This window comes from Myotis yumanensis, unplaced genomic scaffold (assembly GCF_028538775.1).
Source record: "Myotis yumanensis isolate MYYU_CA2020_CCGP unplaced genomic scaffold, mMyoYum1.0.hap1 SCAF_11, whole genome shotgun sequence".
In the NCBI taxonomy this organism is placed as follows: Eukaryota; Metazoa; Chordata; class Mammalia; order Chiroptera; family Vespertilionidae; genus Myotis; species Myotis yumanensis.
This window is the reverse complement of record NW_027223762.1, coordinates 71,392,425-71,419,804: the sequence shown is the minus strand read 5'-3', so window position 1 is coordinate 71,419,804 and position 27,380 is coordinate 71,392,425. Positions and strand designations below refer to the sequence as shown.

The 27,380-nt window shown below is 44.0% G+C and overlaps 1 protein-coding gene across 3 annotated transcripts in view; it reads left to right on the top strand.

Moving 5' to 3' along the window:
- Positions 1-27,380, top strand: part of VWA3B (von Willebrand factor A domain containing 3B) — a 144,620-nt gene that overhangs the window by 77,988 nt on the left and 39,252 nt on the right. For all 3 annotated transcript variants that reach the window (XR_011473203.1, XM_070429900.1, XM_070429898.1), the window contains exons 15-20: positions 7,049-7,176; positions 10,267-10,424; positions 14,691-14,807; positions 16,393-16,480; positions 16,559-16,715; positions 25,616-25,734. Coding sequence is in view for 2 of the 3 variants with exons in the window: in XM_070429900.1 (XP_070286001.1) it covers positions 7,049-7,176; positions 10,267-10,424; positions 14,691-14,807; positions 16,393-16,480; positions 16,559-16,715; positions 25,616-25,734 (767 nt within the window). In the remaining variant the exon portion in view is untranslated. The remainder of the gene's footprint in view (positions 1-7,048; positions 7,177-10,266; positions 10,425-14,690; positions 14,808-16,392; positions 16,481-16,558; positions 16,716-25,615; positions 25,735-27,380) is intronic.

Below are 27,380 nucleotides of genomic sequence, written 5' to 3'. Positions count from 1 at the left end.
ATAAAACCTACAGCTAAAATAATTTCCTCCTAAGATCAAGAAAGAGACAAGGACATCCCTTCTAACCACTCTTGTTCTGCATACTACCAGAAGCTTTACTCAGGGCAACAAGACAATGAAGGAAATAGATGGCATACAAGTTGGAAAGGAAGGAATAGAACTGTCCTTTTTTGTTGGCAACCTATTGTCTACATAGCAACCCCCAAAAGATCTACAAAAAAACTTTTATTACTATTGTTCAGCAATATCACTGGTTACATTCAAAGAATGTCAAGCTTATTCTAAAATTTGTATGTCAAGACACAGGCCTTAGAAGAGGTAAAACGATCTTGAAAAAGTTTAAGTGGGAATAGAGCTTACTCTGTAGCTGCTTTAATCAAGACAGTATGGCTTTGATGGAGGAATAGACATATAGGCCAATGGAATAGAATATAGAACCCAGAAATATACTCATGCAATATACCAAACTGATTTTTAACAAAAGTGCAAAAATAATAGAGGAAGTAGAGTCCTTTCAATAAATGGTTGGAGCAACTGGACATTCATAGGCAAAATAGTGAACCTCAACCTACATCTCACTCATGAAGATATTAACTCAAAATGGAGCATCAACTTAAAGGTAAAACATAAAACTTCTAGAAAGAAATACAGGAAAGAAATCTAGAAGACCTCAGGCTAGGCGAAGAATTTTTAGTCTTCACACCAAGAGCATGATCCATGAAATAAAATATTGATAAATTAGACCTCATCAAAGTTAAAACCTTTTGTTTTGAGAAAGACCCTGCTAAGAGAATGAAAAGATTTGTAGAAAGTATCTGCACACAACATATCTGACAGAAGCCTAGTATCTAGAATATATGAAGAACTCTAAAACTCAGCAGTAAACTTCAAATCATTCAACCAGAAAATGGGCAAAAAACATGCACAGACATTTCTCTGAGGAGGATATATATACAGATGGCAAATAAGCATGTGAAGAGATGATCAACATCACTGGCCGTTAGGGGCATGCAAATTGAACTGCCATGAGATATCTCTACATGCCCAGCAGAATGGCTGAAATTAAAAATCGTGACAAAAGTTAGTGCTGGCAAGGATGAGGAGACACTGAATTGTTAATCAGTTGTATGTAATTGCTGGTGGGATGTAAAATGTTGCAGCCACTCTGGGAAAGTTGGACAGTTTCCTTTAAAACTAATGTTTAATCACTGTATGACCCACTACTTGCTCTCTTAGGCATACATTTCATAGAATAAAAACTTATATTCACTGAAAACCTGTACTTGAATGGTGGTAGCAACTTAATTTGTATTAGACAGAAACACACAAGAACCCATATGTCCTTCAACAGATGAATGGTTAAATCAACTGTGGTATGTCCATATCCTAGAATACTACTCAGTAATGAAAGGAATGAATTATTGATTCATGCCACAACTTGCATGAATTTCCAGGGAATTTTGCTGAAGGGAAAAAGCCAATCTTAGAAAGTTATACTAGTACACTGTATGAATCCATTTGTATAACATTTTTGAAATGACAAATCAGTTTAGTGGTTGCTAAGGTTTAGGAATGATGTGAGAGGGAGGGAGGGGGCAGGTGTGGTTACAGAAGAGAAACACGAGGCCTCCTTATCATGATGGAACTATTCTGTTCTTGACTGTAGGGGCAAATATACAAGCCGCACAGATGAGAACATAGTATATAGCTAAACACACACATATACACACACAGAGAAGGACAAGTACAACTGGGGAAATCTGAATATGATTGGTGGATTGTATCAATTCCATATCCTTGTTGTGATATTATATTATTTATTTTCAAGATGTTACCATTGGAGGAAACTTGGTGAAGAACATATGGAATCTCTCTTTATCTGTCCTAAAGGAAGTTAATTAGAAGGTGCCTGATGGGGCAGGACTGGGCGAGATGGGCTGGACACACCCTGGAGCCAACCTCCCATGGTCCCTCACTGGCCGGCCACACCTGGGGTGCCGCTGTGGCTCAAAGGCCATTTGCAGAGTGAGTGGGGTCCCTTCAGCAGGTGAGGTCCCGCAGCCTGGCCTGTGAGGGGATCAGGCCAAAATTGGCTCTCCGACATCCCCCCAGGGGTGCCCAATTGCAAGAGGGCGGTTCTTGGGTGACGCACCCCAGAATCGGGCTCCCTCCTCTGGTTCCGGGTGCGTCACCCGAGAACTGCTGCTGCCAAATCACCGCAGCTCGGCAGCTCCTGCATTGAGCATCTGCCCCCTGGTGGTCAGTGCAGACCATAGCTACCAGTTGGACAGTCGGATGATTGCTTAGCCTTTTATATATATAGACTAAAGGCCCGGTGCACGAATTAATGCACGGGTTTGGTTTCTTGGCCTGGCCAGCGATCAGGGCTGATGGGGGCCGTATTGCCCAGTTCAGGGGGAGAGACCATGAGAGGTTGGCCGGATAGGGGGAGGGACCACGGGAGGTTGGCTGTGGGAGCGCACTGACCACCAGGAGGCAGCTCCTGCATTGAGTGTATGCTGTCTGGTGGTCAGTGCGTGTCATAGCGACCAGCCGGTCATCTGATTGTAACAGTCACTTAGGTTTTTATATATATAGATTACACATGCCTGCGAACCTACAATTATCTGAAAAGAAAAGGTTTAATTTTAAAAAGACAAAGACAATTTATTGGTAATGCAAAAATAATGATATATCATATCTAAGATTAAATGATAAATCGCTCAAAAGACAAATTACCAAAACTCTCTCAAGAATAGATAACCTGAACAGCCCTACATCTATTTAAGAAATTGAATTTGTAGTTAAAAACCTTTTTGTAGAGAAGACTCCAGGACCAGATGACTTCGCTGCTGATTTGTATAAAATATATAAAGGAGAAAATAATATGAATTCTACACAAACTCTTTCAGGAAATTGAATGAAGAAAATGCTTCCCAACTCATCCTATGAGGTTAACATTAGCCTGACATCAAAACCTCACAAATACATTATAAAAAATTTATAGGCTAATATTCCTCATGCATATAAACACAAAAATTCTAAACAGAACCTGGCAAATTGAAGGCAAAATATACAGGGTGTTCCTGAAAATGTATACACACTTTGAATGATTATAAGTCAGTGTTTGTTAACATACAGTTCATTTTCAAAATTTAAAAGAATCTATAGAAATGAATAATTTTTTTGTCAATGGCTGTTTTCAAACTGATAGCTGTTCAGGTCCAGGTACTGCTGGAAATGCAAAGCAATGCAAAGCATCAAGAATCATTTCGTTCAGTATTTGTGTGCCCTCAATTTGTACTGTACACTTTATCTTTCATGTATGTCCATAAAAAAAGTCTAGTGGCACTTTAGGATAAATTTTCTTTGTTCAAAGCTTACTTAGTCTGGCTTTACCCATTATTTCAAACCAGTTAAACCTGAAAAGGAGTGAAAATTAAGTGAGTTATCAGCTGTTAACGTGTGTATACATTTTGGGGGGATTCCTATATATAAAAAGTCTAATGTATAATGACCAAGTTAAGTTAATTCCAGAAATTCACGGTTGGTGAAATTAACCATATTAACATACTTTTAAAAACCAACTTTACAATCATCACAATTTATGCAGAAAAAGCTTTGACAAAATCCAACATGCATTTCTAATAAAAGCTGTCAGTGAAGCATGAATAGAATGGACTTCCTCAGTCTGACAAGTGGTTTCTGTGAAAAACCTACAGCTAACAACATACTTTAATGGCAAAAGAGTGTGTGCTTTCCCTCAAAAGCAAGAAAATGACAAGGATGTCTGCTTTTACCATGCCTATTCAACCCAGCGTAATGGAGGTTCTGGTTAGGACAATAAAACAGGGTGGCGGAGACATACAGATTGGAAAGAATAAAGTGAAACTGTCTTTATTTTCATTCAACATAGTTATCAATGTAGAAAATTCAATGGAATATACAGAAAGCTATTGGAAATAAAGTTAATTAGCAAGACAGTAGGATGCAAAGTTAATATAAAAAATGAATTTTGTACCCAGCTGGTGTAGCTCAGTGGTTAAGCATTGACCTATGAACCAGGAGGTCACGGTTTGATTCCTGGTCAGGGCACATGCCCAGGTTGCGGGCTTGATCCCCAGTGGGGAGCATGCAGGAGGCAGCCAATCAATGATTCCCTCTCATCATTGATGTTTCTATCTGTCTCTCCCTCTCCCTTCCTCTCTGAAATCAATAAAAATATCCTTTTTTAAAAAAAGAAAAAGTCTTTGTCATCTTATATTAGAAAAAAATTTTAATAGGGTTTTAATTCATGATCTATATAAGAATAAATTGATAAATTGGATAATGAAAAGATAAATTGTAAACTGGGAGAAATTATTTTCAAATTGTATTCTATCTAATAAAAGAGAAAGATGCAAATTGACCATGGCCCTGAATGCTTCCCATTGGCTAATCAGCATATCCTTATGCAAATTAACTGCCAACCAAGATGGCGGCCAGCAGCCAGGCACTGAAGCGAACAGGAGGCTTGCTTGCTCCAGTGACGGAGGAAGCCAAGGTTCCCTGCCTGCCGCTGCCGGCCTCTGAGCTGCAATTCTAAGCAACTATGTTACAAATATAGAAGGTAAACAAAACCCCAGAAACCTGCTTTCAGCCAGCCGGGCTTCAGCCAGCAGGACCGCAACAGTGTTTCAATTATAGAACAAACGCAGATCCCTGCTTTCAGCCAGCCAGGATCTCAGAGCTGGAGCCGAGCCTCCGAGCTAAAGCTGGCCCAGAATAAAAAAAGAAAAGAAAAAAAGGACAGGTTGGGAGCTTCAGTCACCCACCAGCCTGAAAATGGCCCTTAGCCCCTCACCCCAGGCACCCCAGTGTGGACCCCCACCCTGAAGGGGGCATGACCAGATGCAAACAGCCATCATTCCCTCATCCAGGCTGGCCAGGCACCCAAGCGGGACCCCCACCCTGATCCAGAACACCCTTCAGGGCAAACCAGCCAGCCCCCACCCGTACAAACCATGAGGAGATACCACTGCCCAAATTAAAATGATTGACCATACCAAGTGTTTGGTCTACCCTATATAGTAAAAGGGTAATATGCCTCCCAGCACCGGGATCAGCGTGACAGGGGGCAGCGACCAAACCCCCTGATCGCCCTGCGGCTCTGTGTGTGACAGAAGGCAGGGCCACAACCTCCCTATCTGCCCTGCTCTGTTCGTGACAAGGGAAGGTGCCCCAACCCCCTGATCAGCCCTGCTCTGTGCCTGATAGGGGGGAGCTCCCCAACCCCCTGATCGCCCTGTGGCTCTGTGTGTGACAGGGTGCGGTGCCCCAACCCCCGGATTGGCCCTGCTCTGTGTGTGACAGGGTGCGGCGCCCCAACCCCCCACCACGGGCCCTGCTCTTTGTGTGATGGGGTAGAGCCATACCTCCCTATCGGCCCTGCCCTGAGTGTGACAGTGGCGGCGCCCCAACCCCCTGATTGGCCCTGCTCTGTGGGTGATAGAGGGCGGCGCCCCAACCCCCTGATCTGCCCTGCTCGGTGTGTGACAGGGGGCAGTGCCCCAACTCCCCTATTGGCCCTACTCTGTGAGTGACAGGGGGGAGCTCCTCAACCCCCTGATCAGCCCTGCTCTGTGAGTGATAGGGGAGAGCTCCCCAACCCCCTGATGGGCCCTGCTCTGTGCGTGACAGGGGTGGCGCTGCAACCTCCCCATCGACCCTGCCTTGAGTGTGACAGGGGGCGGTGCCCCAACCCCCCAATCGGCCCTACCCTGAGCGTGACTGAGGGTGGCATCGCAACCTCCAGATCCGCCCTGCTCTGTGCATGACGGGGCAGCGCCCCAACTCCCCAATCGGCCCTGCTCTGAGCCTGACCAGGGGCTGCACCTAGGGATTGGGCCTGCCCTCTGCCACCCGGGAGCAGGCCTAAGCCAGCAGGTCGTTATCTCCCGAGGGGTCCCAGACTGCGAGAGGGCACAGGCCGGGCTGAGGGACCCTCCCTCCCCCCCGAGTGCACAAATTTTTGTGCACCGGGCCTCTAGTATCTAATAAAGGACTTCCATCCTAAATACATAGATATCTCTAAAAACTCAATGATAAGGAAACTCAAAAAATGGGCAAAAGATTTGAACAGATACTTCACCAAAGAAAATATATGTTCGGCAAATAACATGTAAAGATGCTTAACATTATTAATCATTAGGGGAAATACAAATTAAAACCATGAGGAGATACCACTGCCCAGCTGTTAGAATAAGTAAAATTAAAATGATTGACCATACCAAGTGTTTGCAAGAATGTGGAGAATGTGGGAATGTAAACTAGTACAGCCATTCTGGAAAAGAGTTTGGTAGTTTCTTTAAAATTTTAACATCTCTGACCATATGATCCGACCATTCCAACTCCTCGATCTTCCCTCAAGAGAAATGAAAGCAGATGTTCATACAGAGACTTGTGCACAAATGTTCATAGCTTTATTAATAATAGCCCAAACCTGGACACAACTCAGACGCTCATCAACAGGCAATTAAATGTTGGTATTCAGTATACAATATAATACTGAGCAATAAAAATGAACGAATTATTGATTCATGCTACAACATGAGGGAAGCTCAAAATAATTACACAAGTGAAGGAAGCTATATAAAAAAGGGTACATACTCTATGATTCCATTTATATGAAATTCTGGGAAATTAAACTACAGTGACAGAAAGCACATGAATGGTTGCTTGGGGATGGAGGTAATCTTGAGGTGGGGAGAGCATATTTACAAAGGACATGAGGAAACTTTTGGGGGTGATGGGTATGTTTATTGTCTTGATTACAATGATGGTTTCACAGGCTTGAATGTCAAAACTATTCAAATGGTACACTTTCCATACATTTAGCTTACTGTACGTAAATTATACCTTAATAAAGCTGTTTAAAATGGAATAATGCAAGAACTACATGAAATTTTTTAGATTCTTCTTTTCCTGGTAAACTTGGTCTTGTGTTAGACGTGTTTGCAGGGTGAACTCTTATGTGACCTTATAGTGTATTCACTTCTCATTTGGGCAGAATGAAGATCTCACCCTTTTAATTAAGGAAATGGAACAGGGACGCAGTGATTTGGAGAAGATGCAAAACCTGTATTCCGAGTCCTTGATCATGGACTGGTGGTACAACGGCGAAAAGGAAGGCGACAAGTGAGCTGCCAAACCGCCTGTCTCCCTGCCCCGGCCCCGCCAGTGCTCTGCGCTCCTTGGCACTTCTTCCTTCTGTGATGCTTTGTGATGTCTCTGAAAGAATCACACAGTATGACATTAGGGTTTTTCTAAGCAAAGAGAATTTATCATCCAATAATTTAGTAACGATTGGCTTAAGGAGGCCACATGTTCACTTGATAAGTAAGTTCTGAAGCCCTTGCATGGACCTCAGAAGCAGTGCCAGCTTCATCTGCACCCGGTGTGACCAGGCCCAGCCCGAGCGAGGCAGGCACAGCACGAGTGTGCAGGGAAGGAGGCCTGACACCGGTGTGAACACGCCCAACCTGAGCCACGCAGGCACAGCACGAGTGTGCAGGGAAGGAGGCCTGACCCTGGTGTGAACACGCCCAGCCCATGAGGCAGGCACAGCACGAGTGTGCAGGGAAGGAGGCCTGACCCTGGTGTGAACACGCCCAGCCCATGAGGCAGGCACAGCACGAGTGTGCAGGGAAGGAGGCCTGACCCTGGTGTGAACACGCCCAGCCTGAATGAGGCAGGCACAGCACGAGTGTGCAGGGAAGGAGGACTGACCCTGGTGTGAACAGGCCCAGCCCGAGCCAGGCAGAGCAGGGCAGCCGTGTGCAGGGAACCCAAGTCCAACTTCACTCTGCCTGTTGGCAAGTTCTATCTTCCCTCCACACCTATCCATTGCTGTGCGTCTCGGTTCTTTATCTTTGAAATGGTGGGTGTGGGGCTAGGATTTGGGATAGATGATTTCTTGGGCCTTTTCCCACTCTATATTCTAATGTGTTTCTAATTAGTAGTTTTTAAACACAAAATCAAAACCAACCCCAACATTCAGAAAATGTGTCAAGTCTTATTAAAATGATTTAGTATTGTACGGATATTCAAGTACCACAGCTTCATATAAATACTCTATCAGGAGGATTTTTTTTTAATTTAAAAGAGTGATAGCAGCCCTGGCTAGTGTGGTTCAGTGGATAGAGCTCTGATCGGCCTGCACACCATAGGGTCGTACCTGGGTTGCAGGTTCGATCCCTAGCCTGGTTGGGGGCACAAGCAGGAGATAACCAATTGATTTTCTCTCTCACATCGATGCTTATTTGTTTGTTTGTTTGTTTATTTCTCTCTGTCAATCCTCCCTCCCTCCCTCCTTTCCACTCTCTCTAAAAACATCAATGGAAAAAATATCCTTGGGTGAGGATTAACAACAAAAATATAAAGAAAGAAAGAAAAGAATGACAGCAAAATGGAAAGAAGTTATGAAATACATTTATTAACCATCATTTCCTCTTCATCAAAATTCACTATTAGCAAATTAAACATTAATATGGGCTGGGGGCAGGATATGAGCATGGAATCAGTAAAACAAGATAACTATTATACTGGGCATCTCTTACAATGAGGCTTTACAGCATCATTTTTTTAAGCATTTGTTTGGGAAATCTCAGATGTATCTTCTAAATTGAGAGGATTTGAACAAATAAATTCAGAATCAAGTTAATCGGCAGCACTTCAGTGTAAATTACATTCTCTGTGCTTCAGCCAGTACCTCAACTGCCCTTGTCTCCTTGTTTAACCAAACGAAAACCTCAGGAAGTTGGCTTGGTCAGTTGACTATACTTGCATTCTAGTTCTTTTATATTTCTCTTTTTAGGGGCTGGAAGGGGCGGCAGGTTCCAGAGCACCAGTGTGACCTCTTATGTAATCTGGAAAAGTGTTTTAATCTGGGCTTCCTCCCGTTGCATGTTAGGTTCCTCATCTATAACATGGAGTAATGGCAGCCATGGAATAGTTGGGTGGACTGAACGAGAGCATGCTTGCACCTAATAGGAGCTCTGAATTAACAGAGAGGAAAGAGTAAATGCAGTGCCTCCTGTTTCTATATCCTTGTAACATCACATTAGAAAAGTCATTCACCGATTTAGCTCCAGTCAAAAACAAATTGCCGTGTTCTAGTTTTCTACCAGCAGAAAAAAAATAGCCCCAACTATCTTCTCTTTCTTCTTTTTTTCCAAACATTTATTGAGTACAAGTGAGGAACCAGGAGAACTGGGACACAGAGGAATGTGGGCCTGGCCCCTCTGTCACGGGTGCACAGTGGGGTGAGGTACACAGGACTGGGCACATTAGGTGGTGCTCCATGGAGCAGGCACGGTGTCGGGGCGGAGGGAGTGAAGAGGGAGGGCGTGCTGAACTTGCTGGAGCAGGAGATGGTTCTGGAAACTTTCCCTTCTATGGCTGCTGTGTTCAGAGCTTCAGAGAAGGTGTGTCCAGGAAAGTATGGGGGCATTTCAGGATCCCTTCTGGCCCCAGATCTGTACCAGAATGTTTTGCTGTGATCTGGTGTTGCCCCCGGGGGTTCTGAGGCTTTTATAAGAGTTGGTTGTTCAACCCTTTGGTCAGAGACATGGGTTCCTATAGGGCAGTGGTTCTCAACCTTGGCTGCACATTAGAATCACCTGGGAATCTTTTTAAAATCCTGATTTCTGGGCCTCATCCTCCAGAAATTCTGTTTCTTTGTTATGGGGTGAGGCCACAACATTAGTGACAAAGTAACAGAATTTCCGGAGGATGAGGCCCAGAAATCAGGATTTTAAAAAGATTCCCAGGTGATTCTAATGTGCAGCCAAGGTTGAGAACCACTGCTGTAGTGCTTCCTGGTGTACAGCCGGCTCTCCTCGTGTTGGTCCTCACGTGGGCCCCTGCAGTCAGAGCACAGCTGGTTCCCACAGTTTGCAGATGAGGACAGTGAGGAAGTTTAGAGAGGGTTGGGCGACCTCCCTAAGTCACACAGCCAGGAAGGACGAGAGCTGCGATGTGAGCCATATCTTGTGGCTCCAGATCTGGGTCCCTGTCCACTCTTCTGGTGGGACAGCGATCAAGGGCTGTTCTCACACGTTACCTACTAGTAAGTGGGGAGGGGAGCTCACTTCTTTAAGTTTGCAACTTTCAGTATGACTATTGCTCTAACTCTGCCTTCTTGATGAAAATTTTATGTTTTCCCCCTCCTTTTTCTTTTTGTTCTTCCTTTTTCTTTTTTTTCTTTTTTTATCTAAATCAAAACAGGCATCAAAAAGAAATCTGTTCCTTGGTTTCAACCCCAGAAAAATGTTCAAATCCTCACTCTGATGTTGAAGCAACCTGGGTGTCCTCCCTAAATATGTCGAAAGTACCAGAAGACCTTTCACATCAACAGATTCAGAAAAAGAAACTCCTCCATGCAGGTATCAGTGAACAAAATGGTTTGAATGTCATTAATGGTTGTTCTTCAAAGCAAGAAGTAGAATAAAACGAAACCCACACAATATTATAAAATAAGCCTAACCTGGTGGTTTTTAGTTGAAATTTTTATTGAGATACTTGTACATTCACATGCAGTTGTAAGAAATAATGCAGAGAAATCCTGTATGCCTACTCTTCCCCCAGATTGGTGACATCTTGCAAAAAATCCTATATAATAAAAGGGTAATATGCAAATTGACCCTAATGGTAGATGACCGGGAATGACTGGTCTCTGTGACATACACTGACCACCAAAGGGCAGATGCTCAATGCAGGAGCTGCCTCCTGGTGGTCAGTGTGCTCCCACAGGGGGAGCTCCGCTCAGCTACAAGCCAGGCTGATAGCTGCGAGTGCAGTGGCGGTGGCAGAAGCCTCTCCCGCCTCCTCAGCAGTGCTAAGAATGTCTGACTGCGGCTTAGGCCTGCTTCCCATGAGGAGCAGGCCTAAGCTATCAGTCGGACATCCCCCGTGGGCTCCCAGACTGTGAGAAGGAGCAGGCCGGGCTGAGGGACCTCCCGAGTGCACAAATTTTTGTGCACCAGACCTCTAGTAATAGTACAATATTCCAAGTAGGATATTGACATGATCTTATTCAGTTTACCCAGATTTACTGTGTTCATGTGTGTGTGTGTCTGTGTATGTGTCTGTGTGTGTCTGTGTATGTGTCTGTGTGTGTCTGTGTGTCTGTGTGTGTCTGTATGTGTCTGTGTGTCTCTCTGTGTGTGTCTGTGTCTCTCTGTGTGTGTCTGTGTGTCTCTCTGTGTGTGTCTGTGTGTGTCTCTGTGTGTGTGTGTCTGTATGTGTCTGTGTGTCTCTCTGTGTGTATCTGTGTCTCTCTGTGTGTGTCTGTGTCTCTCTGTGTGTGTCTGTGTGGGTGTCTGTGTGTGTCTCTGTGTCTCTGTGTGTGTCTGTGTGTGTGTCTCTCTGTGTATGTCTGTGTGTGTCTGTGTGTCTCTGTGTGTGTGTCTGTGTGTGTCTCTGTGTGTCTGTGTGTGTGTGGTTCTATGCAACTTTATCACACAAGAAGTTTTGCATTTCCACCACCACAGTCAAGATACAGAACAGTCATCACCACAAGGATCTGGGCGTTGCTCTTCTGCAACCATGCCTACCTTTCGTAAGCCCACGACCCACTGAATTCTCCATTTGTAAAAAGTTATCATTTCAAAAATGTTATATAAATGGAATCATGCAGTACATAACCTTTGGGAGTTGGCTTTTCTTACTCAGCATATTTTCCTGAAGATTCATCCTAGTTTTTACATGTATCAATAGCTCGTTCCTTTTCAGTGCTGCGTAGTATTCCATGATATGGATATATCAGAGTTGGAAGAACATTTGGGTTGTTTCCAGTTTGGGAATATTACATAAAGCAGTTATAAGCATTCATGTACAAGGTTTTGTGAACATAAGTTTCATTTCTTCAAGATAATTTGTTATTTTATTTTTCAGTTTTACAATTTCCACTTGGAAATTTTTTATAACTTATATGTATTTCCTGAGATTTTCTATTTGTGCATTTTTCTCAAGAGAACTTATAATTAACTAGAGACTCGATGCACAGATTTGTGCACCGGTAGGGTCCCTTGGCCTGTCCTGAAGAGGATCAGGCTGAAACCGGCAGTCCAACATCCCCTGAGGGGTCCCAGAGTGCAAGAAGGCACTCTGCAAAGTTGCTGTTGCTCGGCAGCTCCTGCATTCAGTGTCTGCCCCCTGGTGGTTAGTGCGTATAATTGCTACCAGCCAGTTGGCCAGTCAGCCAGTTGCTTAGGCTTTTATATAGCTAGATTAATGAAACATCTGTAAGATAGTTTCTTTGGCTCAATGGTTGAGCTTTGACCTATGAACCAGGAGGTCATGGTTCATATTCTGGTCAGGGCACATGCCCAGGTTTGCAAGCTTGGTCCCCCGTGTGGGGTGTTTAGGAGGCAGCCGACCAATGAGTCTCTCCCACCATTGATGTTTCTCTCTCTCTCTCCCTCTCCCTTTCTCTCTGAAATCAATAAAAATGTATTTTTTTAAAAAAGATGAGAAAAAAAGATAGCTTTTTTGAATTTCTTGTTAGATAATTCCATCTTCTGATTCATCTTGGTGTTGGAGTCATTTGATTGTTTTTTTCATTCAAGGTGTGATTTTCTTGGTTCTTCATGTGCTGGGTGATTTTTTATAGCATCCTGAACATTTATTTGGGCATGATGTTAGGGACTCTGGATCCTATTGAAATCTTTTCTCTTAGTAAGTAGATGCCCTGGTCAAGGGGTTCCAATCACATTTTAATTTTCACAGCCTCTGTGGTGTGGTTTTGGTGCTTGGTTTTCTGGTCTCTCTGGGGCTGCTTCTGGTCCCTGCTGGGCTGCCTGAATTTTCTCAGGCCAGGACCACAGATGTCTCTCAGTGCGGGAGGGTTGTGGGGGCTTCTCCACCATTGTCTCAGGGGTGTCCTCATGTCCAGAGAGATGGAGAGGTTTCCTAGCATGGGCCGCTTGCTATGTCTTGGTCCCTCTTGAATTATCTGTCCACGTGTCCTGGTGTCCTGGTGTGTGAGGGAGGAATGTGTTAGGCCCATGGGGACAAAGAGGCTCCCATGCTGGGCCACTAGTGTGTCTGCATCCCTTTTGCCAGTCCTGCCTGCCCACCCCAATAAATCTGCTAAAGATGCTACTTGCTACTCATCCTAAACATTCTAATGGCTTTTTGTCACTTCCACCATTTCACTTAGATTTGGGATCATTGCTAATGATAGGCAACCCTGTGCTGAGTTCTAATTCTGTTTCAGTTTTTAATAGAGAGTGAAGAATGTGGGGATGGACTATACAGAGCTTGGGGAGGAGTTAAATGCTTGAATCCACTGCCAGATAAATATGTTTTATTTGCAGAGTCTGCAAATAGTGCAGCTTTTATGCTTTGAGACTTTTAATTTCTTAATTTTTTGTTAATCCTCACCTGAGGATATTTTTCCATTGATCCTTTTTCTTTTTAGAGAGAGAGTGGGAGAGGGAAAGTGCTTGGAGACTTTTAGGACAAAATTTTATTTTCGTTTTGGCATCCTGTGCATGTGGTTATTTTGGGCTAGTAACTTTGGTCAAGGTGGGCTGTCATTGTGGTCAGGGGCAGGAGGTCAGCTCTCCTGTGTGGATCATTTGTCTCCTTTTCACAGGCATAGCTCCCAAGAAGACGCATCCTTCTTAATTCCTGGTTACACAGGCAGCCAGGACTCACCCTTTGTTGCCTAGAAAAACAATGACTAACATATAGCTCACTTCTATCTCCATGCCTGGAGGCCCTGGGATTACCTTTCCGTGCAAAAGACAGACCATTTGTAGATTGCTAACTATCATTCACTTTATCTAATTTCTTATGGGAGGTGGTAAGTCCCTTCTTGTTGAAAAATAAGAAGACATTTTATTCAAGAAAACTACTAAAGCCTTGGTACTTGTGCCTCTAAATTGTGAAGTACAAACACATTTACAATTAGTGTAGTTTAAGAAATCACATGTGAAAACTCAAGGTATCTTGGTATAGGCTCATTATCCCCTAACACACACAGATTAAGTATCAATATTGTTAAGTGTCCACGTGCTAGTTGAAGGGACCCAACAGAGGGTAGAAAATAATACAAAGGTGTGGACAGCAACTGTGGGAGACAGAGCTCCTAAAGCAGCCTCCCAAAGATGACCCCTCTGACCCCTGTGACTATGAGTCATCACTCCCATGATTACGTCATGTTGACCTGGAGACAGGGCTCTAGAGGGGTGGCAGGTACCTACACGGCCCTTAGAAGCAGAGGCGTTTTCCAGCTGGTGGCAGAATGGAAAATCAGAGACGAAGCACGAGGGGAACTCAGTGTGCGTGGCGGCTTGCAGATGGAAGGGCCACCGGAGTAGAAATGCGGGGCCTTAAGCAGCAGAGCGAGGCCTCTGGCTGACAGCCAGCGAGGAAGCAGGGTCCTCAGTCCTGCAACCGCGGGAAATGGATCTGCCAACAACTGGATGACCTTGGAAGCAGAGTCCTCTCCGAAGGGTCAGAGCTTGACCTAAGATGAGTGGAGCAAGCCGGTACCACAGCATTCATTGCTGTCAGGGCTGTGCTCTGAGGCTGGAAACTGAGGCTGCATTCTGTTTTTAAGGATCCAAGGAAATAGGTGCATCTAATGAAGTATCTCTTTCCATCCCACACTCCTTTAACCCCTCTCCCTGTCATACCTGCAGAAGCCACCAAAACCAGCCTGCTCAGAAGCCAGATGTGCACCCTCAAGAGCACAGCTTGCAGCAGGAAGACAGACGACCTTCCCACTCCCGGCAGCTGGAACCCTCCCGGTGACAGAGGCAAGGTGGAGAGGGTCTCTGTCAGCGAGCCAGGCGGGCTCCCTTTGCCCAGGGCCGGCTCCTGCGAGCTGGGCATAGATACTTAGGGGGAGGCACGTACTTTTAAATGGGACCAGGTTGCTTTCTGTGCAGAGGACTCTCTTGTAAATCAGGTCTACCTGCTTTTGTGAACGGGGTTTTCTTAGGGGGCGACTTGCTTACTGTGCCTGGGTGTTTAGTACGCACGGGGCCTGTGCAGCTACAGTGCCAGTGGCCATGCTTCGGCCACCGCAGGGTTTGAGTCTGAGCGTCGAATACTTCGCAGTTGGTTTATTTATTTATTTATTTATTTATTTATTTATTTGTGTTTGATATCACTCTAATATTTTATTGATTGACTTTTAGAGAGAGACATTGATTTGTTGTTCCACTTATTTATGCGAAACATTGATTTGCTGTTCCACTTGCTTATGCATTTATTGGTGATTCTTGTATGTGCCCTGACTGGGGATCAAACCCACAACCTTCCTTGGTGTATAGGGGTGACGCTCTAGTCAACTGAGCTACCCGGCCAGGGCCACGGGTGGTTTTTTTTCTTCCCTTCTGGCACAGGTGGCACCATCCAATAAACTCCTCTCCGCTCTAAACATGAGGAAGATAGAGCTTTTCCACTCAGTTTTTATTACTGTTGATAAAGTCATTATTGTTAAAATAGTAAATTTCTAAAAGTTTAATTACTGTAGTACTTTTCCCTATATTTCAGGTAGTTGATAAATAGTAAATCCTAGTACACACACACACACACACACACACAATCCAGAATCCCCTGGGCAGTGGGGTGCACCTGGGTGACATCACACCTGTTGGTGCTGGGCCACAGCTTAATCGACCCTTGTGCTCCTCAGGCTGATGGAGGCGATGTCTTTTCCCTAGTTTCAGCTCACCTGGCACATCTCCTGTCTGCTCCCGGCACCATCCTTAAAGGGCTCATCCTGTGATTAGGATAGGATACGTTAGGCTTTTAACTAGCTCACTCCCAAATTCCCCTTCATCTAAATGCTGCTGATCTGATGAGCTAATATTCCTTTTCATGAATAAATCCAAGCTTATGTACACTAACCGCCCCCCCCCCCCCATACCAATGTGAACAATTGACCCTACAACTAAGCAGGGCCTAATAAAGATTTGGCTTCGCTACACAGAGCTGAGGAGCCACAAAACAAACTGTTATTGGCTAAAATGTCGATCAAAGCTCCCCTGTGTACTTTGGGAGGAGCCTGATGAGGCCCACATTAAACCACCAGTGGTGAGTGGTATTCTTGTTCAACATTTAAAAAATGTGTCCTCTGGAAAGTGGAGGGACATCTCCGTGGCCCAGGGGGAGGTGGGTAAGACAATGACAGGTGGTACTCACCTGGGGTTGGTCTTCAGTGTCAGCCGCAGGTGCGTGCTGCCTGGGAACCACTCTGAGGGACCGTGTGCTCTGAAGTGAGGTCTGTTTCTCAGCCTCAGGCACAGCTGAGCTCAGAGACCTGTGCGCCCCTTTTGCATCTTGCTGTAAACCCAGTGTGAGGACATTGTCCAGTCGCCATTTCCCTGTCCACAGAGCTGAGCATCCTGCTGACAAACGAGTATCTGGACGACATATCATTAGAAAGACCGACTCCAGAAGGAAGCCACACTTACAACCAAGAGTGAGTTTTAATTTTGTGGGGACAGTTTTGTTCTGTTTTTGTTGTAAGTTTTAAAATGTCACAGTCAAGTGTTCTCAGTTTTTCAGGTTTGTCTTCAGAAAACTGGCTCAAGACCCACGGCTTGGTTGCCAGGAAACTCACCATCATGCACGCCTTGTCGGCGACAGCCGTCCCGCACAGCCCTGCCTACATTCCCATCCTGGGCAAGCACGTGACTTCCAAGGTCTTTGATGAGGTGAACTGATTGTCTGTGTCTCTGCTCGACACAGTTTTCATTTCGTGCTTAAATGAAAAGCCGTCCACTCAATGTCTTGTTCAGTTGTAACCAAAGTGCATTTTACCCACTGAAAAGGAGCTCTTTATGAAGGCGGTGAGAAGCATGTTTGCTGTCAGCTAAGAAGGAACTGGCCTTTGTTAGTTGGCAGTTCAGGGTTCTCTGCTTGTGAGAGACGAGGTTCTTCTGTTGCTCACCTTCTCTTCCTGAGTGCATCATCAAAGTCTCCAAAGGAAAAAGAGAGAAAGAAGGAGGGAGGGGAGGAGGGAGGGAGGGAGGGAGGGAGACAGAGAGACAGATGGATGGAGAGCTAGCTAGAACAAAAGAGCCCTAAGAGAGTGATGAGTGACAGTCATACATGTCCCAGAAAGAGAGAAAGAGCTAAGAGCTTCCAATAAGAGGGTGTGCGGTAGGGTTACAAGCGGAGGAAGCCAAATAAGTGTGAAGAGTTCCCACTGACTTGTGTGATGAGAAGGTCCTTGCCTTTAGCAAGAACAGACTTAGTGGAGCAGCCAGAGTGCACAGGGATGGGGAACACAAAAGGCAAGAGAACATAAGGCTTGAACTCCAGAGCTTCAATGAAACAGCAACTAATGATTTAAATAGGAACATGTCAGGCCTTACAATCACTAAATGAAAAGAATATCCTTAAAACCTTGTCTCACACTGAAATATTTACAGAGGAATGGGAGGGGTTTGGGATTAGCTTCAAAATAACCTGTATGGTGGGAACAGTGGGGGGAGGGGAGGAGTAGGTAAAGCAACATTGGCCATGAGTGGGTAATTGTTATATTTGGATTAGAAGACTATTGAATGGTGTGGGGCGGGGGGGGGGGGGGGGGGGCTCATTCTACTGTTCTGTCTTCTTTTTTACATATTTGAAATTTTCCATAATAAAAAGTTGAAAAAGAAATCAAAGGCAGGAAACTTCTTTTAAAAAGAGCTTTATCTAATTGTCCTTGCAATAGCTGAAATTTGGTGTATTTGGAAGAAGTGGGTGAATTGGGGAGGTTTTCTATTAGTCACATGTAAGGAATTATGCCCATGGGCTTCCACATCAGCCTGGTTGGCGTGACCAGTGGCTCTTGCTCTGGAGGTTGTGTGTGTGCTCACTTAGGCTGGGTTCCTGATGACTTTGCTGAAGGTGAGTGGTCCTGGCCCTGTCAGCTTGTGACGGGCAGATTCTATTTACACCCGCAGTGAACGCTACCTGATTAGTCGGATATCAGCTTATCACGTGAAGCTTTCTTCTAGCAACTTTGGTGACAACTTCTCATGTGCTGTGGATTTATTTTATTAAATTATTGAGTTTTATTTGGAATAGAGGATATTTAGTGAACTCCCCCTGGGAACAGAGTTTTCTTATGCTTATCTTGTCTCCTTCTAACCCTCGCAATAAGCTTTGATACGTCAAAAGTAAGTTTCTCTAAAAACAAACATAATAGGGTAGGAAAACATGAGAATAAAATAAAAGAAAAAACATGAAGGGCATATTTATGGATTGAATAAATAAAAATGTTATTTTGTATAAAACTATATCAATAAAATTAAGGCAGATCTCAGAAAAATATTGGTAACATATACGACACACAGTTGAGGAAATGGCAACTAAAATAAGAAGTTCTAGTTCTTGTGACCTCTGGGAAGTGTAGATCAAAGATCCAGTTTCATGTCAGAGAAATGCTCTGACATAGCCTGAGAGCTCGGACCTGGGGCATTTGCTCAGCCCGAGTCTGGGCCGGGGGAAAGGAGTTATGAAGGTGCAGAGATGAGGAGCAGGGTCCTAGGCCGTGGGGAGCAAGCACACAGGGAAGTCTGAGGGTCAGAGAAAGGTCTCACTCCTGAGGAAGCTTAGTGTGGCTGCAGGAAGGTGCTGGAGCTGGGACGGAAGGTCTTGACTGAGTTAAGGACGTTGAATGCCATTCTGAGGGGGATCTGAAGGCTCTTTACAGAGGAGAGAAAAGATCAAGTTTGGGCTCTGACTGCTATCTGGACAAGAGTTGGAGGGGTCTGAGGCCGGGAAGGTGAGGTGCAGTGAGAAGGCAAGGTCAAGGTGGCTGTGACCCAGGTGGTAACACTGGGGACAGGACCAAACCACATGGAGCTGAGCGAGAAAAATGCCAAGAGTGAAATTTAAGAAGGAAAAGTTGGGAGGAAGAGTAGTGAAGGTCCTGGTCCTCAGGGGAACATTCGAGTCTTCTGGCGCTAGAAAGCAAAGCCACGGAGAGAGGACAAGCTTCTCAAGTGCATCTTCCAGGGGACTGGGCTTGTGCTCTTGGTGCCACTGTACGTCCTTCACGAACCCGGGGCCGGTAACACACTGCCCAGCGTGCTCACTGTCCTTCATTATTGATAGTAAGAGCCAGAATCATGATGATGATGGAAATGTACTGTAATGAGTTCCAAGTTCACCCTTAAAGCACACTTACATCTCCTATTCCTTAATATTTCCTCTGACGTTAAGAGACCCTGGCTGTCAATGGGAAAACAGGAAAACTATCATCTAAAATTATTCCCACTTAGTGGGGTGTATAGCTTTTTGAGACTTGGACATAACATTTTATGAAAAAGTAGACAAACACTAGAATGGGGCTGAAAAGAGAACATGAATCCTAACCCACTGCACTGAGAATTGTAATTGACTCTTACCCTGTGCGCTGTGCACGGCCACATCCATCCGGGTGGAACTGTAAAGCAATGCTGGGCTTTGCCCCCCACTCTTGGTTTCATTCATGACTTACGTGTGGGCTCCTTCTTCTTCTGGAACACAGTGCTGTTTTGGTTTTCAGTGTTTCCTGGACCAGCATCAAATCTGTCACCTTGGAGATAAAATATTGAGCAGACAGGTTGCCCTAGCAACTCTCCATTTCAAAATGCTAACTGGCAGTTTAAGTTTCCAATGGACCAGATGATTTTTTTCTTACCTCTTTCAAAAAGAATCATTCATTGTCAAGCCATATACAGAATAAAACTGTTTGAGTTATTTGTTGAATCTAGAATTTGAAGCTCTTTACTGCCAATTGCTTTGAAAATAATAAAACCAAAATAATTTGGAAACATTAGTCTGCATCATTGGAAAGTCTAAATCTTCATCGTCATCATCATGATGTCTTTAACAGCAGCCCATCAAGCCTTGTTGCTTTGCCCTAGTCTGGGTCCAGCAGAGAGCTTTGTGGTCAGAGAGCCCTGGCTGGCACCCCAGCTCCTTTACTCCTGGCGGCCATGGCAGGTCCCTGATCTAGTATGAGAGGAGTCCTCACACTAGGTTCTGAGTGAAACACTTGATATCATCAAAGTAGTTCATTTAAAACTCAGAGAGCAGCCTAGCGAGGTGGCCAGTCCTCACAACATGTAGCTGATGAAGAATGTTAGGGGCAAAGAGGTTGGGGATGCTGTGACAGACCTGGCATTCTGTTATTCAAATATAGTAGCATTCAACAGAACTTTCTATTGATAAAAAAGCTTCTTTTTTAAAAAATATATTTTATTGTTTTTTTACAGAGAGGAAGGGAGAGGGATAGAGAGCCAGAAACATCAATGAGAGAGAAACATCAACCAGCTGCCTCCTGCACACCTCCTACTGGGGATGTGCCCGCAACCAAGGTACATGCCCTTGACCGGAATCGAACCTGGGACCCTTCAGTCCGCAGGCGGACGCTCCATCCACTGAGCCAAACCGGTTTGGCTAGAAAAGCTTCTTTAATTAAAAATTCAAAAGCACAATTATTGCAAAAGCTATATATATTCATTGTGTAAAAAATTAGAAACTATAAATGAAAAAGAACCAATAATTAAAATTCCCTGCAGGTGAATCATTGGTGGTTAGCTGGCTATTCCTTTTCACTGTGTGTAAATCCTTTGTTTTTTGTTTTCTTTTTTACCAAAATGAAGTCAAACTAAATATACTGTTTTGTACCCTCATTTTTACTCAGTAGTCTATTGTGAATGTTGTTCCAGGCCAACAAATGTGTATCTCCTATACCATTTTATTTATTTATTTTTACATTAAAATTAAAATAGAAAACCCCAATCTTTTATATTCTAAAAGCTTAGATTAAAAAATGTAAGATGTGCCTGGTCAAGTGCCTAGTTGGTTGGAGCAAAAGGTTTCGGGTTTGATCCCTGGTCAGGATGAAGTGTATGGGAGACAACCAATCGATCCACGTTTCTTTCTCACATCCATGTTTATCTCTCTCTCTCTCTCTCTCTCTCTCTCTCTCTCTCTCTCCCCTCATCTTCCTCTCTCTAAAAATAATTAAACATATCTTTTGGTAAAAAGACAAGAAAAAGTAAGATATCATCTATAGTCTATACTGTAATCTACAGTGAAGTAAATAGCATATTTTCAGGGGTTTTTGAATGGTCTTATTGGCTTTGCCAGTTAATTTTGTGGCCCTGCCTTCATTCTGCTCTTTGGAGGCTGGACGTATTGCAGTTCAAAAGCACACACTTAGGCTTCAGCACTTGACAGTTTGTGCATCCGAAGTTTTATTTGTACGCAGAGTTACCCACCCAGGATATGCACAGCTCTTGCATTTTCATTGCACATATCCAGTCAGACCTTTCTTGGCCAAGCTGGCAGCAAGGTGTGGATACTTATTGGAAGAGCTGATTTTTTGAAAAAAAAAAAAGTAGTTGGTGAATTCAGTCAGGGTTGAACAATAAATATTTAATTATCAGTTTCATGCTATTTTCTCATTTCAAAAGGGGGATTGTGGGATTGCTTGTAAACACAGGATGTTGTCAGGTAAAATTCTGTCTGCACTACTTTAGCAACTAATAGCTGTGTGCACAGTTCTGCATTCTCCTTTTTCTTGTTGTTAATCCTCACCCAAGGATTTTTAGGCAGAGTGAAGGGAGGGAAGGAAGGAGGGAAGGAGAGGAAGAGAGAGAGAGAGAGAGAGAGAGAGAGAGAGAGGCACATCGATTGATTACCTCTCCTACTCACCCCAACCAAAGCCAGGGATCGAACCTGCAACCCAGGTCCATGCCCTTGACTGGCAATTTTACCCACAACCTTTCAGTGTGCGGGCCAATAGTATAACCACTGAGCAACACCAGCCAGGGCTGTATTCTGCTTTCTTTATTTAGCATATGTTATAAATGTATTTCCTTGTAATGACCATTTTTGGGTGATTTTAATGGTTGCACAAATATTCAATAATATGAGTTACTACAATTTATTTAACTATTAACTGAATTATTGGGCAGTTTACTTGGAATTTTAAGAATGCCTCTTTTCCTATATCTCTGCTATCATGTAGAACACTAACATTTAAGAACTTTACCAATTGCTATATGAAATGGTATTTCATGTTATTTTCTATTCTTTTATTGTTCAAGAATAGTTTTCTTATGTAAGCTAAATACCTTTCTTAAAACCTTGCTCACCTATACTTAGCAAACACCTCTTTAAAAATAGCAAAGTTACACTCATCTCTTACCTCAGTTACCAAGGCTTCAAATTTGGTGGGATCCAAACTTAATTATGTTTTACAATATAGATGAACTTTAAAATTTTTGAGCCTTGGCCATTCTTTTGATACATAATTTTAGTCTTTCATGTGTTCAACAAATGGTTAGTACTAGAAACTAGCATGTTTACAAGGAATAAAGACGGACAGAGTTTAGTGAGAGGCAGGCCCTGTAACAGGAGCTGCAGGTATGAATACACCGATACAGGGCTTGGGTGAGGAAATAGGCAGAGTGCCTAGCGCTTGGCAGAGTAAAGAATAAACTATTATCATTACTGATAAAACTATTCTTAAGTACCGTGGCTCCTTTAGGGTATCTCTGGCCCAACAGCGGGAAAAGTTCTAACAGAATCAGCCCAGATCGGCTATCCATGAGTTCTAGAAATTTCTTCCGCCTGTATGGTCAATGTCTATCTCCCTCCTTCACTTCCTCCCTCTAGTTAAAATTTCCTCAGACGAGGTGTGATTATTAATATCCATGTGGTAAGGTTTATAGATTAACCTCAGAGAACTGAGTAGGCTATACCTTGAGACCCCCTTTTGTTATCAAATATTGTCTAGAAGGGTCTCTCATCAGTTGGTTATGTTTATTTGCATTATAAGAGGTGAGAAGTGCACCATTTCAAAGGAGGTGTGGGCAGGGTTTATTCCCTCCCAAGCAGAGCTGCCAGGCTCTTCACTGACCGCCTCCCTCCCCATGGTTTCCTGGCAGCAGCCGGCGGCCACCAGCTGACCTCCCAGCCCCTGTGACCTCATAGTCACAGTAAATTTGACATCATAAAGAGAATATCCCATGGGACCTTCACGTGACCACCATGTTGTGAAAACTAAGACCACAGATTGAAGGTGTGGAGTATGACTTTGTCTTTCCTTCAGTCTGCGTGTGCACAAGCCAGATCCGCACAACCCTGAGCTGTTTCCACACCGAAGCACACTATGGCCATGCCCAGCATGCGGTCCAAGTCCACAAAAGAGGGAAGTAGAACCTGACCTGCGGGCTTTCTTCAGTGTGTGAAGGGAGGGGCCACGCTGATCGTGGTGAATGGGACGGCGTTGCTACGCATTTTGTGGTGATTTGTGACTAAGCCATATCAGTTGGCAAACTTGGAGGGCTATTCAGAGACTTGTAATGGTTTTTTATCCCCAGAGGTGATAGAAATGTAAGGGTCTTTTGTTGGGATTGCCTCCCGCCTCCAACCCCTCCCCCCTCGCCCCCCTGGGAAATTTATGTGATATGTAGCTCTATTTTGAAAGATTTTTTTTCTCTAAGTTTCATTTAGTTCCCAAAGGCCAGTCTGGCTCCTGCCTTTGACAGAGACTGTTAGAAGCCACACGCTGAATTCATGTGTCTGACAAGTAGCGAGGCTTGACTATGCGGCCTCTTAACTTTATGATTTTCTCATCAGTTTTCTGAATTTTTGCCTATTTTCTTGTTGGTTTTGGTCTTGATGTTTTAACAAGATTAATATATTTAGTTTTCAATTTCAATACTGTTTTTTCCAAGAGAGATTTCTTTTATTATTTAAAATATTGTTGTTTTTCCCATTCATTTGTTCTTATGGTACTCTGCATGTTTTTGTACTTTTATATGACTTTTACATTTTTGAACAATCTAATAATTCATTTAAATCATAATTAATATAAAGTCATTGTTAGATGGCTCATAAGTTAGTTTCTTTAGTGAATTGACATTCTGATGACTTGCTCAGCTATCAGTTGTGGGGTGTGGTGTGTGTGTGTGTGCGCGCGCGCGCATTTTGGAGTTAGTATGCTGGCTCATTTTAACAAGCGTTTTTTATCTGTTTTTTACTCTTTCTCCTCCTGTTTTGCACTTGCCTCAGTCCATCCCTTGAGCCTCCTCATTGGCATTCAGCCCTCTAGCTCCATGGTGACACTGGAATATAGAACCAGGGGGTGGGTTAGAGATTCAGTGCCCTCTCTCCTAGCCTGGCCTTCTTTCCGGGGTTTGGGGACCCGGAGACCAGGGCTGGCCTCAGGCACTGAGCCCGCTGGGGCCCTGTCCTTCACAGAGCACTCACCCTCCACCCGCTGGCTGTGCGGGAGCCCACTGCCCCGCCTCTCTAGGGGGAGCCAGCAAGCCCGCAGCTTCAGCCCTGCTCATCTGCTCACATCTCTGTCCAATTTCATCTCTAGAAAAATGTCCACCCTGCCTTCTCCTTTCTATGTATTTTATTTTAAATGATAACAACAACAATATGATTTTTGTGTAGTTTTGGAGGCGGGGGGGGGGGGGACATAAAAGCATGATCTATATTGTCTTGATTGATTGAAAGTAAAAATTGCTCTTTACAAACAATTCCCCACATTTCCAAGACGCCTATCTGCTCCTTGTGGTTGGAAGCAGATACAATTTTGAAACAATATTGCTTAATATTCTCCTGTTGGTTAGTTTCTTTTTCTTTTTTGTTTAAATATTAAGATATGGAATATGCCTTTTTGTGAACATATGTTTATCGATCAATAAATATTTGTTGCGGGCACACCATGTGCCAGGCACTGTGCGGGGTGATAGGAATACAGTCGTGACTAAAACCCAGTGCCTGCTCTGGGGGAGCTTACACTCCGGGAAGAGCTGAGTGTGCCATGTACAGGTACGGAGGTGCGGGCAGAGGCATCCAGCCCGGAAGGCAGCACAGGTGCAGACAGACAGCCCAGAGCGGAGCCTGGGGCTCTGGGCTCTCGCAGAACGCAGTTCCATCTGACATGTATGAGAACCTCCTATAGCCCTGGCTGGTTTGGCTCAGTGGATAGAGCATCAGCCTGTGGACTGAAGGGTCTCAGGTTCGATTCTGGTCAGGGCACATGCCCGGGTTGAGGGCTCGATCCCCAGTGTGGGGTGTGCAGGAGGCAGCCAATCAATGATTCTCTCTCATCATTGATGTTTCTCTCTCTCCCTCTCCCTTCCTCTCTGAAATCAATAAAAAAAGAACCTCTTATAAACTGATAAGGAAAATGGTCAAAAGATGTTAACTATCATCAGACATTCTCAAAAGAAAATTAGATTAAATATATGAGAAAGTTGTATAACCCGGATAGTAATTTACCAGTAGCAACAATGAGATCCTGTTTCTTACGGTGCGTTGATGGACAGAGTTCATGAAGCCAACACTGGTTCTGACGACAGTTCCCCAAACAGTTTTGTCTTCTGTTTATGTGGTGGTGATTTTGTAAAGATATAGTTTTTGGAAGAAAAGAGGTTAGCAACGACATCTCTTGATTTTTTTCTTAACGACTTTCTATATGTTATAATTTGCTACAATTATATTGACTTTAGAGTCAGGAAAACATGCTGTGTAGCAGGTGGCGCCACCTTTGAAAGAACATGTCAGCCTCTCCAATGACGCTTTCCTGTGCATTGCTGTGTAGGTGTTCCCTCTGGCACACGTGTGCAATGACACAAACAAGATGACATTAATTAACCCCCAAGGAGTCAAGCTCAACGTCTACAAGCAAAAGGTGGAGCAGGCAATTAAGTCCTACGAAAAGTGAGTGTTCCTCCGCTCCCGCACAGGGCCCTGGGATTTGTTTGTTTTGGCTTGTTTTCTCCTGTTTTAGCTTAGATTTCTCATCTGGAGCAGCTGTTTAAAACTCGCCTGCAAGGAATAGCCAATTCAGCAGGAGCTGCAGCCAACACAGACGCCCCCCTGTGTGGCACTGCGTTAAATACCTCACCCCAATATGCCAACAGTTTCAAACCCTCTTCCCTTTCCCAAGGGAGGGGGGACATAAAAACATGAGCTATATTGTCTTGATTGATTGAAAGTAAAAATTACTTTTTACAAACAATTCCCCACATTTCCAAGACGCCTATACGCCCCTTGTGGTTTGAAGCAGATACAATTTTGAAACAACAGTATACTCCTGTTAGACTTTCTTTTTCTTTTTCGTTTAAGTATTAAGATATGCAATATGCCTTTTTGCGAACATATATTTATGGCTCTTCCTGCCCAGTGGGCCTCTCCCTCCTCCTCAGTGAGGCCTCGCCAGTGACTCCATCCCCACTCGCATGGCTCTCCCTGCTCAGGCCCGGCGCTCCCAGCAGCAGGGCCCGGGCAACCTGCCTTCCCCTGGGCCTCTTCCTCCTAACGGATGTCACTCTATATATTTGACTATTGGAATTTTTTAATTTGATCTAATTCAAGTTAAGTCATTAAAATTCTTCAAATTCAGCTATTCAAAATGTAATATGGTATTATTCCTATTATCATTTAATTTCCTTGAATCATTCCAATACCTGCCTTCTCCGAGTGCCTGCTCTGGGGGAGTCTGGGGTGGCTGCGGGTGGGGAGGGAGGCAGGCGATTCCGGGGTTCACTCGCGGCTCGGACATGGACGTGGCGAGTCCTGACAGCGGGCTCCCCTCTCATCCCCCAAATCTGCTGACCCTGAAGAACCGCACGTAGATGGGTTTCATTGTTATGCAGCCCTGATTCCTCTGAGAACCAAAGTGCGGTCAGTGACTCGCCTGTTCCTCCCTTCCCGTGAGTGAGTCTGGAAAGCCTTCTAGTACCTTTAGAGAAACAGTATATACACTGTTATTATTAGTAATGACATGAATTTTAATGACTAATTTTAATGTTGACTACATTTGTATTACTTATTTAGTGTTATTAATTTGATGTTTATATTAAATGAATTGTTTATTTAACATTATTGTTTAATAATATTAATTTTTTCCAACTTTTAAATGTATTTTTTATTGGTGATAGTATTACAGATCTCTCCCATTTTTCCCCCTCCCCCACTCCTGCCAACCCCTACCCAGTGCCCAGGCCTTCACTACCCTATGCCCGTGTCCATGGTCTGTGCGTAAAAGTATGTAAGTCCTTTGGTTTATCTCTTCTCGTCCCCCCCACCCCACATCGAGGTAGGTCAGTCTGTTCCATGCCTCCATGCTTCGGGTCTTATTTTGTTGGTCAATTCATTATGTTCATTAGATTCCACAAATAAGTGGGATCATGTGATATTTGTCTTTCTCCGTTTGGTTTATTTCACTTAACATAATAGTCTCCAGGTCCATCCATGCTGTCCCCAAGGGTAAGAGATCCCTCTTTTTTACTGCTGCACAGTATTCCATAGTGTAAATGTCCCACAGCTTTTTTATCCTTTACTATTATACAGAATATGACATT